The sequence below is a fragment of the Neopelma chrysocephalum genome, unplaced genomic scaffold (assembly GCF_003984885.1).
Source record: "Neopelma chrysocephalum unplaced genomic scaffold, ASM398488v2 Primary Assembly neopelma1_42, whole genome shotgun sequence".
NCBI classification, from domain to species: domain Eukaryota; kingdom Metazoa; phylum Chordata; class Aves; order Passeriformes; family Pipridae; genus Neopelma; species Neopelma chrysocephalum.
Genome location: NW_020897700.1, coordinates 15,093,396 through 15,106,362, shown reverse-complemented (window position 1 = coordinate 15,106,362; position 12,967 = coordinate 15,093,396). Strand labels below are relative to the sequence as shown.

Here is a 12,967-nt window from a genome sequence, read left to right as displayed (position 1 = left end):
CATTTTATAAGGAAAATCTGTTTTTCTGAGTACTGGTTTAATTTTGCTTCTCAAAGGAGTATGGGATTCCACACCAAGACTAATCTGGAAAAGTTCATAGACATACTTTGCTCTCCTGATACACCAAAAAAGTCAGTAAATTTTTTAATCTGAAAAGATGAACAATTGCCTTAGATAAGGGATGTATATTAGGAAACCCTTACTTCAGTTATCCCTGAAACAGGCACAGTAATCTTACTTTGTCTGTTTGGCTTCGTCAATTTTGTAAGCAACTGACATATGTGTATACAGCTTAGAATCATGGAACCATAGAAACATTTAGGTTGGAAATGATCTCCAAGATCACAGAGTCCAACCGTTAGGACGCTTTATGGAGTTCTACTTAAAGACAAAACTTGTATTCTTATAACTTCTGCTATAAGAACTGCCGTTTTAAGAAATTTTGTACTGTCACCAAAATGGCTGAAATTTCAGTAATGATACTCAGCTCACTTTTGTATTTCTCAAGTCTCCTGGCCTTTGGCCTTGTAAAAAAATGATATTCAAATTTCAGTGTTGCAATAAAATGCAGCATTTGGAAAAGCCCTGTATTTTACTTGCCTTGATATTCTGTCAAGATGGGATTAGTGTTAATTCCCATACCCATGGGAACCTTTTTACTTCTCTTTTACATAACTAAGCACAAGCAATCTTGACCCCTTGGCAGCATAAATCTTCAAGAAGAGCTCAATCCTAATTAAAAACAATTCCAATTTTTTGAAGCAAAAAAAATTTGTCTCTAGTTTTTTTTCAGTGTTTCAATACAGGAGTACAAAAAACAGAATGTGCTTGAACGGACACACCAAGGACAAAAATAAATGCATCAGCTGAAACAACTTCCAGCAGAGAACACACTAATCTTATTTTGGTAAAAACTGAGGGCAATGATACCATATTAAAAGACTAACACTGGAGAATCATAGGCCTGCTATTCACAGAGAGATTCTTTTCAGCTCATTATCTTACTTTCACTTAAAGCCCACTATTAAGGAAATATTCCCATATTCATCCTGGAGATGCAGAAATTATTGCTAGTGAATACTGCAACCACATTGGGGTTACATTATATATCTTATTAAAGGGGTCACATTAACCATACAGTGCTGTGTCTTCCAGTGCTTTTCATTCTGTCTGACAATGCAAGCAAATGACAGATTTATCTACTTATTTAAAGGTACTACTTGAAATTGTAAATTAATATCTTAAAAAAAATCAAGACACTATAAGTTTGCAGAGGGGTTACAGCACAGGAAGCATTTAATTTCATATATTCAATTAATATTTAATTACACAATCAATTATATTGCTGAAGACCAAAAAAGTGACCTAAATGAGTGTTTCAGAGCACTTTTTTAATTGATTTGTATGCCTGCATACAAATCAATGTTTATAGTGGTCATCTCTATTCATTTTTAAAAGAACAATAATTTATTTTTTAAACTAGGAAAAAAAATAGTTTTGGCAGTAGCTACAGTTTATAATGGAAACAGTAAGACTCTTGCACAATACATTTGGAACAGTGCATCAAACGATAGTGAAATACCAACATTAACATAATGCAGGAATGTAATGTTGGTTTCTTTTATCAGTATAAGGTTGCTACAGGAAAAAAAAATCTTAAAAAACTAATTCTGCTGTATTTTCAATGATATTTGTGCATAAAAAATTTTAGCTTACTCATCAAAAGTGTTACTATACAGAAAGAACAAAAAATTGCATTTAACAGAGATCAGTCTAAAGAAAGAAACAAATGCAGATCTCCAGTCATGCTTCTCTTGGCAAATTCACGTCCATGGTGCCCTAAAACCTCATGCTATGACAGCTCTTTATTCAGAAGCACCAAAGATGGTATCATGCTTTGTTTAACAACAACCTTCCAAAATCACCTGGGAGCCACTGAAATATGCTTAGCCACCACTTTTTTTCCACCAGTTTGTTCCAGCTGCACCAATGGCTAAGGAGGAGTACAAAGGAACTTCATTTTCTAGCAGCCTGTTCTCAAGCACGGTCCAAAAGGAAGCTGATTTATTCCTATCAAGCACTTGTCAAACTGACTCATTTATATAATGAAGCCTTTACTATAGTTCCATAGTGGAACTACTTGCTCCTATGACCAGTAACAAGAACTTTTAAGTTTCCATTTTTTTCTATCACACTTTGTTTTCTTGAATAGTCAACTGAAAACACGAAGAAGCAGGGAAGGAATTTTTCTTTGTCTTAAATATAGCCATAAGCACCTCAAGGAGTATAAAAGAAAAAAAAAAGAACAGCAGTAAGTCATACTACAAAAGCTCATTTGAAAAACACTGTGGTATTTTACTACAGGTACAATTTCAAAACTCTTGGCAAAGAAAACCTTGAACAAAATAAAGCTGGTTTTATTCAAGAATAATCAGTGTTTCTGGTAACTGTAATCTCCTGTGAGCAAAATCTTACTTCCTTCTGGAAATGAGCTGTTAAAAATATTACACGAATTACCATCACTCACCTCTCCTATCACTTCTGGCTGCATTTGTGGATTTTTCAGAAGGGCAAGGGCAACGTCCTTCACATTTCACTGAGATTTGTTTTCCTGAGACACAGGCCTGATACTCTAATTTGCACTGTAAGGAGAGAGAATGACTATCATTAATAGAAACATATAACAGAATATTATAACTTTAAGAATTTTGAAGCAATTTTTCATTGTGCTTAAATCTTTGCAGACACAGGTGCTAGGAAAAGTTTTTTGCAGTATATGCTACCTTCGTCCCAAAAATTAGATTAGATAAAGGTACAAAGTGTTTAGTCCCTAACCTGGCTACAGTTTCAGACTTGATTCAAGCATGAATGCATGTGTGATGTGAGACTGATTTTAATATCCATGCTAAATGGAAGTAGAGTGCATTGGTTTTATTTATATTATATGAGCAAATAAACACAGCAACAATTAGATTACTGATAGGAAGCAATTAACAGTGAATTGTTAAAGAATTTATAACTTAATTTCTGTCTTTAAATGACAGTATCCTAGTAAAAAGCATTAATGAATAAAAAGGAAAGCTGTACTTGATGTAATTCTGCATAGTGACTGTCTTTTCCAGTATGGAAACAGATTAATTTCTGTGCTTCTGATCTATATACTTACAGGTCCAATCCAGAAACCATATAAAAATTAATTGCATCTAACCAAGAAATGGAATTGTTGTATCAAGGACACAAATATAATGTTGCTAAAAACCACATACAGAGAAACTAACATCATTGCACATTGTCATTCTTTCTGAAAAGCTGAACTTTTATTCCAAAAGAATAGTTCCTTACCTAGAGATCTTTCCCTGGTATGTTTTGCCAATGTATTATCAGGAAAAACACAAACCCAAAAACAAAGTGGGGGGAAAAAGCATGTACAAAGAGTTTTTTAAAAAACAAAAAGAGAAAGATGGTTACTCTTCATCCTTGAACAAAAGATGGAAGATGTCTCAGGTAAATGACATAGAAATATATGAGTCGGAAAACCAGTTCAAGTAACAAGCAAAAAGTGTTGCATCACAACACTTCAGAAGAACAATCTCACCAGAGTTCGTATCTTTTATTCTCTGACTCATCTTTTTTTAGGGTTATCTAACTTCAGTTTAATGCAATTCCATTATAAAATTATCAGGTTTTCCAGCAAACCATGGAATCAAAGTTTCTCTTCCTCCTAAAAATATGTAAGGGGTGGGAGCACTCTAGCCATGTAAGAATGAAGAAGCTTCCTGACAGGCTGCACTTGAGGTTTTCACTAGTTTGCAGATGTAAGTGCTGGGAATTTACAGAACTTCATCAACCTTTCATGCAGTCAGACTCAGCCCTGCCACACACTCATGTAGTTCTCTACCTAGCATAAGCTGAGTTGCATCATTGTATTGAAATAATACCTTTTTGCACCATTGCCAGTACAAAAAGAAGACAGAAAAGGATACCACACATTTTGTATATTTCCATAAAATCATTATTATACTTCAGTTTTTGCTGAAGTATACTTTACTTTTTGCCAAAAAGGCACCGTTAAAGTAAAATGACACTGAAAAATCCTTTTAATTAAAAAAAAAAAACAAAAACCAAACAATCCCTCCCCCCAAAAAAACCAAAACCAAACCAAACAAACAAAAAAATCCCCCAAACAAAAAACAACAACAACAAAAAACCCCAAACAGAACTGCTCCATTTGAAAGCTATATAGCCATAATATCTCCTAAAGGACCAGAAAATGGCAGCAAAGCAAACACCTGCCTATGACGATTTTGAAACAACTGAATATCTTTTGTATCTCTGCACAATTATCCTGGCCGTACAGAAGAGTGCTTGCACGAGCTACGATGCCCACCAGCCCTCTTTCCAAACAGTACAGGACCTAATTCACATTTTAATATTCAAAACAATATTTGGAGTTTGTGGAAGGGATTGCAGCCCAAATTTAACACATGCTTCTGTTAAAAATAGGTATGTTTTCATTTTAATATCTGAGAATTTTTATTGTTCAATCTTAAGTAGTTTAAGGAGTCATACCTACAGATAGCTGTGCTTTAGGTTTTGATTACTCCACTTAATGAGACCATCACTTAAAACTTGACATATAAACCCATTCCAGATTTGTTTTACTGAGAAGCAGAGTATCAAGAGTGCCAAAAAAAGGAATATTTTTTTAATTTCTGACTTAATCTTTTGAGAGATTATTTTTACAGACTCCAGTGCTTCTACTTTGATTCACTTGAATGTTGCTGAAGAGACTAGTAAATAGTTCATAGCTGCTCCAGCTAAAATAATGAGTTGGGAGTTTAGTCCTTTTGATTTGTTTTCCTTTTAAGTTGTCTACTCAGTCTTATTTGCAAATAATGTTATCTTTTTAAATGTTAAAAAAACTTAATGCCCAACACCTGCCACAGGCACATATTCACAACCTGAAATACTGATTGCAAGGTCAGCACACAACACTTCCAAATCTGTACTCCCATTCACAAGTATGATAAAATGTTACACTCAATGAACTCATTTTATAGGCAGGCAGGCAGCAGAGATATATTCGTCGTTTCCAGAAACAAAGGAAAATCATGGTGCTTGCAGAAGTCAGAAATGAATCCAGGCTGTTCTGATAATTTCATATCAGCAGCTAATGACACCAGGAACGTAACTCTGGTTCAAACCTCTTGTCATCATTCCACAAGTAAATAGTGCACTGGGATACTGCTAAGATAGCTCAGCTAAATAAAGACTCCCTTCCATGTTACTCTCAGGCTGGTAGAACAGCAAGAAACACCTGAAGAACTCCACAGAAAAACAAAATTTGTGACATACAGACTATAAGGACACAAGAAGTAGTGGTAAAAAAGGAGAGGTAGTGATGAAGACAGTGATGAAATTATTTGTTTTGTGGGGAAAATATCTAAATAGTTTAAATAGTAAAAAAATACATGAAATATTACATTATGTATAGCAATAAAATAATGTTTATTTATTTGGCTTTATTAGTGACTTTTCTATGTGGGGAAATTACGCAATGAAATTTTCAAGAAACTCATCTGTTAGATTTCGTAATATTCCTTATTTAAACTGGTTTTATAAACTGTTAACTGCTTGTGCTACTTTTTTCACAATCCCTTATATGCATGAAAAAATTCCATTTTACTTTTGAATAAATCTAGCTTTTTATCTTCTGATCTTGATTCCCCTTTCCTCTTAGCATATTAGTTTTCTATGCTGGAGTTTCACCATGTCTCATTTGTATGCTTGATTCTAAGGACACTTCAGCTGTATGAATTTTCACATGTTTTGTTTCAAGATAGAAGAGTAAGTATTTTTAACTTCAGAGCAATATGCTGCACAATGCTTAAGGAAAATAAATCACTTCAATACAGACAAAAAACATGTACCACAGGATGTCTTGGCAATATATTTCAGGATAAAAAATTCCTCATTTCTGTACTGTCAAGTATCCCATAGAAAAATGCAATTTGTTCACTCATATTCTGCCTGTTTGAAAACCTGTTCAGTCTTAAATGGACTCAACATTCTTCACTACTTGCACAAAGTACATGTTTAGTGAACTAGAGACGAGCAATTAAAATCTGTGGGAAAAACTTCAAAGAGTATGTGTCATCTTTAGACACGACTCATGTAGCTTTCTTTACTGTTACATCAGCAAAGATGAGAACACTTATCTTTCTGGTACAACTACTACAGTGCATGTTATTTTGATATATATGAGCTCTGCTCTTAGAAGTATTATTATAATCTTATCAAAGATTAAATGACAGTAATATATTTCATTAAGCTCTTCTACCTTCCATTCCAAAGTATCTGTCAAAGGCTGCCAAACAGATCTCTGTATATTGTACATATAAAGAGCCTAAAGTTTTTTCTCAAGATGAAAAACCCCACCTACTTTTCCATGAAAAAAAATGAAAAAATGAAAATACAAAGAAAAAACCCTACTGGTTTTGTGCGCATTTGACTGGCGTGAATGCAAGGACAGGGTACACTTTATTTATTACATTAAGTTCCAAACATCCTGACTTCCCTTGTATTTATAAACCAAGTTCTAGGTAAAAATAATTTTTATATACATCTAAAACTTTTTGATTACTTCAAATATTCAGGAAACCTCCACAGAAAGGAGTAATATGTCAGCACATATGTATATGTGTCACCTATACAGAGGTAAAATCTCTATGTTGAGTGAAAAAGAACATTTAGAGAATACTTATACTGTCTAGAAGTTTTCAAATTAGTTGAATTTTATATTTCCAGCCTTGCACACTTGAACTGGCTGAGCAACTTCACAGCCTTTGAGAAACTCTGAAGGACAGAAAATGTACTAAATGAATGAAAGATGAAGAAAGAAATAAGAGAGGGAAATATTATCTCAAAAATTACAGAAAAAAACAGCTTGTAAGTTTGATTTCTGGGCACATAGAAGAAAGAAGATGGACCATGTTATGGGGTTTTATCAGGCAAATCATAACAGATATAGATTCATTCTATGGAAGAACTTCTAGAAAACAGAGAAATATCAGATTGCAAGTAGCTTGATTTTACCAAGGCTCATCACACTCTTTTACATTGCAACCTATTAAGTCATATTATGGTTATTTGTGTGCACCTATTGTAATATGAATATCAAACTAGTTGTAAGTGATCCTCTGAGAGTAGCACTCAGTGTCTCACCTTTAAAACAAAAGACTACACTTAGTGGACTTTAGCTAGGCTAAGCAACAACCATGGAACTATTCTGTCTTTTAATTTCCCCTAGGAAAATGCTTTTGAAGGTGCTGGGGTCCATCAGTGATGCTCACTTTTTAAATACCACCTCTTAAGGGCACAGGAGCAGGAAATTCCCAAATGTTGGAAGTCAGGCAGGCAGAAGGCCAGCCTGGCTGAAGAGGGATCTTCTGCAGATAAGGTGAAAAAAGAAAGTGTATGCCCAGTGAAAGCTAGTTGGGTAACATGGGAGGACTAAAGAGATGCTGCTTGCCACTGCAGGGAGAGAACACATGTCGTCAAAGCTCACTTAGAGTTGAAGTTGGCCAGTACTGTCAGGGACAGTAAAAAGGGCTTTTAAAAATACATTAATAGTAAAAGATACTGGGGGACATCACGCAAGTATCGCCAGTCAGTCAAAGAAGGTGATTGTCCTGCTCTGCTCTGCACCGGTGAGACCTCACCTTGAATACTGTGTGCAGTTTTGGGCACCAAAATATATGACCGATATGAATCTACTAGAAAGTATCTATCCAAAGGAGAAACAGAAAGATGGTGAAGGGCCTTGAGGGAAAGTCGTATAAGAAGTGGCTGAGGTCACTTGGTCTGTTCAGCCTGGAGAAGAGGAGACTGAGGGGAGACATTGCAGTTACAACTTCTTCACGAAGGACACAGAGGATCAGGCACTGATCTCCATTCTCTGGTGACCAGTGACAGGACCCGAGAGAATGGCCTGAAGCTGTGTCAGGGGAAGTTTAGGTTGAATATTAGGAATATGTTTTCTTCACCCAGAGGGTGGTTGGGGACTGGAACAGGCTCCCCAGGGAAGCAGTCACAGTACCAAACCTGCCAGAATTCAAGAAGTGTTTGGACAACACTCTGAGGAACATGGTGTGATTCTTAGTGTTGTTCTGTGCAGGGCCTGGAGCTGGACTCAAATGTTCTTTGTGGGTCCCTTCCAACTCAGGTTATTCTATGATTCTATGATTCTAATTGGTTGGAAGATGAACTAATAGATATCCTATTAAACATGGATGAGGAGTAACTTCAGAAGATAGGAACATAATAAAAATACTCATATTATGGAAATAGGCTAAAATATAATGTAATTCAATACAGAAAACTGCTATGTTCTACTCTAAGGTAGACAAAATAATCATGTTTTAAATACAAGCTGTAGCAACTGGCTAGACATCCATTCTAATGGAAACATAAGAATGTAGTGATCATTAAGAACAACTGAACAGTGTTTTAAAACATTATCATACCAGGATATATTAACATGAGTGTAACCTACAAAACATGTGGAATAATTTCACAGAGCTCTGGCAGCACTTAGGGCACCTTGTACAGCTCTGTGACAAGGTTTCAAACAAGACAGGAATTAATTGAAAAAGGGAGTAACAGGAATAATGAGAGGCCTAGAAAACAGTCACCAAAAAGAGGTTCAAGGAGTGGGTCTTAAGAAAAGAGGATTCATATAACAGCTGTCAAACAGGTAAAGACATCTGAAAGATACCTGAAAAGAATACCATGACGAATGTTACAAGAAATAATTGGCTTAAATTGCTGCAGAAAAGTATCAGATTAGATACTAGGCAGACTTGCTAATAAGGGTAGTGATGTCTTAAAATAAATTGTTGGAGAAATTTATTGAATCCTATTCACTGTCGTTACAACCAGGATTAGATAAATCTGTCAGGAATGATACCTGTGTAGTTTATCTTGCTTTGAGAAAATGGGTGGATCAGATGGCATCAAGCTTATTCAGTTGGGAAGTACAGGACAGACCTGCTCCAGGAATGAACCAGTGTCAAGAGACTATTGTTTGCATAAATGTTCATCATTTACTGAAGAGATTTAAAGATGTGTAATGAATGAACTAGGGAGATGGCATGAAAAGAAAAGGAAAATAATGCCTATGCTGGTCTATGGATCTTGAATAACTTACTTCAGCAAAATTCTGTTTGGCACTGAGTGTATATGCGTTCTTGAAAACCTGAGATATGATTTGGGAACATGCTAAATATTTTTAGATAAACTAAAACAAAAATTAATTGAATATATAAATGTTATGCGATGTGAAACATGAAAAAAATCTTTTAATTGGATATGCACATATCACAAATAATTTTTCTGCAGAAACATCTTCTATCTGTAGAAAGACACTCATATCACACAGAGGGACTGTGTGTGCGGCAGCTGTAAATTAGTTACTCTTTGAAGACTTCAAAAATGTACAAGGAATAAAGACATATTAAAGTAGATGAGGATTTTAGTTTAACTGTGTGGCTATGATATAATGAAAGACATAAGACTTTACTGAATGGTGCAGAGAGAACGATTTAATGATTAGATAAAAGAGAGGTATGTCCATTCTGTGTGTTAAGTGAGTGAAGAGCCCTGTAGAAGGAACAGCAACAGAATTAAGATCACATTATAGGTCTACCCAAAGAGAAAGACAAAGTGCTTGTGCAACACTGACTTCAGCATTTCCTATCATTTTATCAATTTCCTTTTTCTCACTGATTTAATTCTGTTCCTTTTTGAGAATGTTACAATCTCAGTGCAAGATAACATTTTTCCACAATAGTACTGTCTTGCCAGGAATATCTAGTGCCTTTTAAACAATCTAAATCAAACTAGTAATGAGGGTACATGTGATTTCTCTGGCAAGTAAGGAACAGCAGCTCCTGTTATTGCCTTGAGGTACAATCTGCAGATACTCCCCTTCAATTCCTCTTTTCCACCACAATATACATATATACATCCTGGGCAGCTGGAAGCAGATTTGGTACAGCATACAAGTCAGCAGAAATTAACTGCCAGGGTATTCATTCATACTGTGTCCATTATGTGCTTCAAACCTTTGATGCTGCGAGACTGAAGTTTGGCCAGATACATCAACACACCTTTTCTACAATATAAATATAACTGTAGTACTGTACAAAGTGTGAATTCAATGTGAATATAAGTATTTTAGAAATTTTCATCTGCTGAGGTGCTGACACTTAAAATGTTTCTAGAACAGCATCCCATTTAATACTGAGCATTTAGTAAATTACTTTTTAGACAACCAATAACTAATACTTATGCAACTGTAGTGTCTCATCTTTGAAAGGTATCTGTCACCTTTAACTGTACCTTATCTCAATGACAGCTCTGTAGAAGCCCTGATGTTTTTGTGCATTTAAAAATTAAATAGGGCAAGCTATCCAATTCTAAGAAAAAATACACAGATGAATAATTAAATTCAGATTCCCCTGATAATTATCAGTTCATATGCTACAAATAGAATTACTGAGAGAATTTGGAATATCCTTTTAAACTGACATGTTCCTACCAAAAAATGCCCACAGTTCTTCCTTTCCTGTCTATTTTTTAGATGACCAACAATTCATGGTCAGAATATTTCTGTATGCTGCAATCAACAGGATCTCTAATAAAAGAGCACTTTGCTGAAGTACCATGAAGATATATTTCTTCCAGTATCATCATGTATCTCATGGGTAGAAGTCTTTTCCATGAGGTCTGCATTCATGCATCAATACAGATCTGATTTCTCTCTGTTGTTAGAACCTGCTGTCTCTGACAGCTGAACAGATAACCTCTGATTACCAGTACTCAGTGCTGTGTGCTTTCGACTTCATGCTATTTTGCTTAACCACATTTCCCATTTTCACACTTTATTACTACTTAACAAAGCTTACATCATTCTGCTGCCCAAAATTTCCTTTTACCGTATTTGGTGCAAATTGTTATGTGAAATTATGGCCTCAGATTTGAGTCTCCTAAAGAAAATCTGTAAAGAAACTACAGTCTTTAACTGTGTTGGTGATTTCTGTCACCAAGCATAGGGGTGGGACGGGCAGAGTGAGTGTTGACCAGGTCCAGTTCAACACAGACCATTACCTGATACAGAATATCGAAGAAGTAGACAAGAAGGTAAAGAATTTCAAGCTAAATTCAGCTATACACAATGCCAAGATACCACATTTTCAACTAATTCAAGCTTTAGAAATGAAAAATTAATGTGTAAATCTATCTATGAAGTGCCATCCAGATCTACAGATGCCTCTTCTGTCTCATCAGAAACCTGCTAAGCATGCGTATTACTTACCCAAACAAAAGGAGTTTGGATAAAAAGCTTTTCAGCAAACAAGTACTACCATTTAAAATGAAAACAACTGTTTAAAAAATATTAACCATAAAGACACGCAACTAGCATTTTGACCAGAGAACAAAAGGAAATGTGTCTACTGAAACAAGACCCTGAGCAAAGAAAATCTTTAGTGGTTGAAAGAGAACTGATGATACATTGTTTATAAAGCTGTGAACTAGAGAAAGCAATTTTCATGACAAAATGAAAACCTGCATGCACAGTTTTCTTCCTGTTCACCTCTTATAGCTCTACAGCCTGTTTTCTTCAGCACTCTGCAGTGCAATGGCATAAAACGAAAAGCCTGAAATCAGGTCAACTAGATATTCAATCTTTTCCGGACACCCTGGAAAGCATAGAAACATGCCGATTGATGCCTACTGGGATTATTTAAATTAGGCACCTACTTATCTATGCTTTCCTACTTAGAGGTTCTTAGAGACCTGTGATGCTTAGGAGCTTCTGCAAATCCTTCTAAGGACTTATCTGTTTTTAAAATCAGCCATCTGAATTTTTAGACACCTACTCAGTTTGGTAAATATGTAGCTCACCATCTTATTCTATACATCTTGCAAACAGGCTTACTAATACTTTATACCATCAAATGAGAATGCAAAGCTTAATTAATGCAATATGACAAAACCCTGTTATCCCTACTTGAAACACACAGTTTCCAGTAAATTATTACTAATAGTGCTTCTAGTATTTTTTGTGTAAAAAATGTAATATATTACCTCATATCTAAATTATTATTTCAATATTTCTTTCAAGCAATAAATTTCAAAATTAAAAAATGAAATTAGAGTGTTTTTAAAAACTTACTACCAAAAGGGGTAAAAATAGATATAAAAAATATAACCATATTACTCCTTCTGATCTTGGCTTATTAAAAAAATTTAAATACTTGATGCAGTTCGAAAATGTACTGACAGCTTCTTGTAAACATGCTTAATACAAAAAAATTCTTTTTCTGACATATACATGCATATACTTAAGTCCATAAATCCTGGCTTATATTCAGAGCTCTTGCCTGTATAGTCCAAATCTCAGCACTTCATCAGGCTCCCTGTTTCACACTTCTCCATCATATTTATCAGGCCCGAGCTACAGTCACTCAACGCTGCATGTATGTGAGATCCTTGGTGTACCTCATTGCTGGCATTCAGAGTTTTGCAATTTGGAGAAAATGCCTTGAGAGATAGAAAAAGTAATATTGTTCAGATAAAACTAACTTTACATTTTCAAGTTCCTGCTTCAAATTTGAAGACATTCCAAGAAAAATTTAAAGTGTGAACAAAAACATTTAACTGTCCTGCAGGATCATCTAAAAAATAGGCGACTATATTGGTCAAAGTCAGCTAACAAAGATCACTGATTTTCAGCTGACACTCAAATTTCTGAGTAATGGCAATAGTAAAATAAAATAATGGCAAAGCTATAAAACCTTATAATAAGACACAAATGGCTTGTAAAAGTGTGGAATTTTTTTAAAAGAATCTGCTTATTCCTTATTAACATGCATTATCACTGTATTTTTAATGTGATATGACT

At 35.0% G+C, this 12,967-nt stretch overlaps 1 protein-coding gene across 2 annotated transcripts in view; it reads right to left on the bottom strand.

The window, feature by feature from the left end:
* SPOCK3 (SPARC (osteonectin), cwcv and kazal like domains proteoglycan 3) overlaps positions 1-12,967 on the bottom strand; it is a 181,800-nt gene that overhangs the window by 55,061 nt on the left and 113,772 nt on the right. For both annotated transcript variants that reach the window (XM_027676767.1, XM_027676768.1), the window contains one exon: positions 2,528-2,642. In XM_027676767.1, coding sequence (XP_027532568.1) covers positions 2,528-2,642 — 115 coding nt within the window. The remainder of the gene's footprint in view (positions 1-2,527; positions 2,643-12,967) is intronic.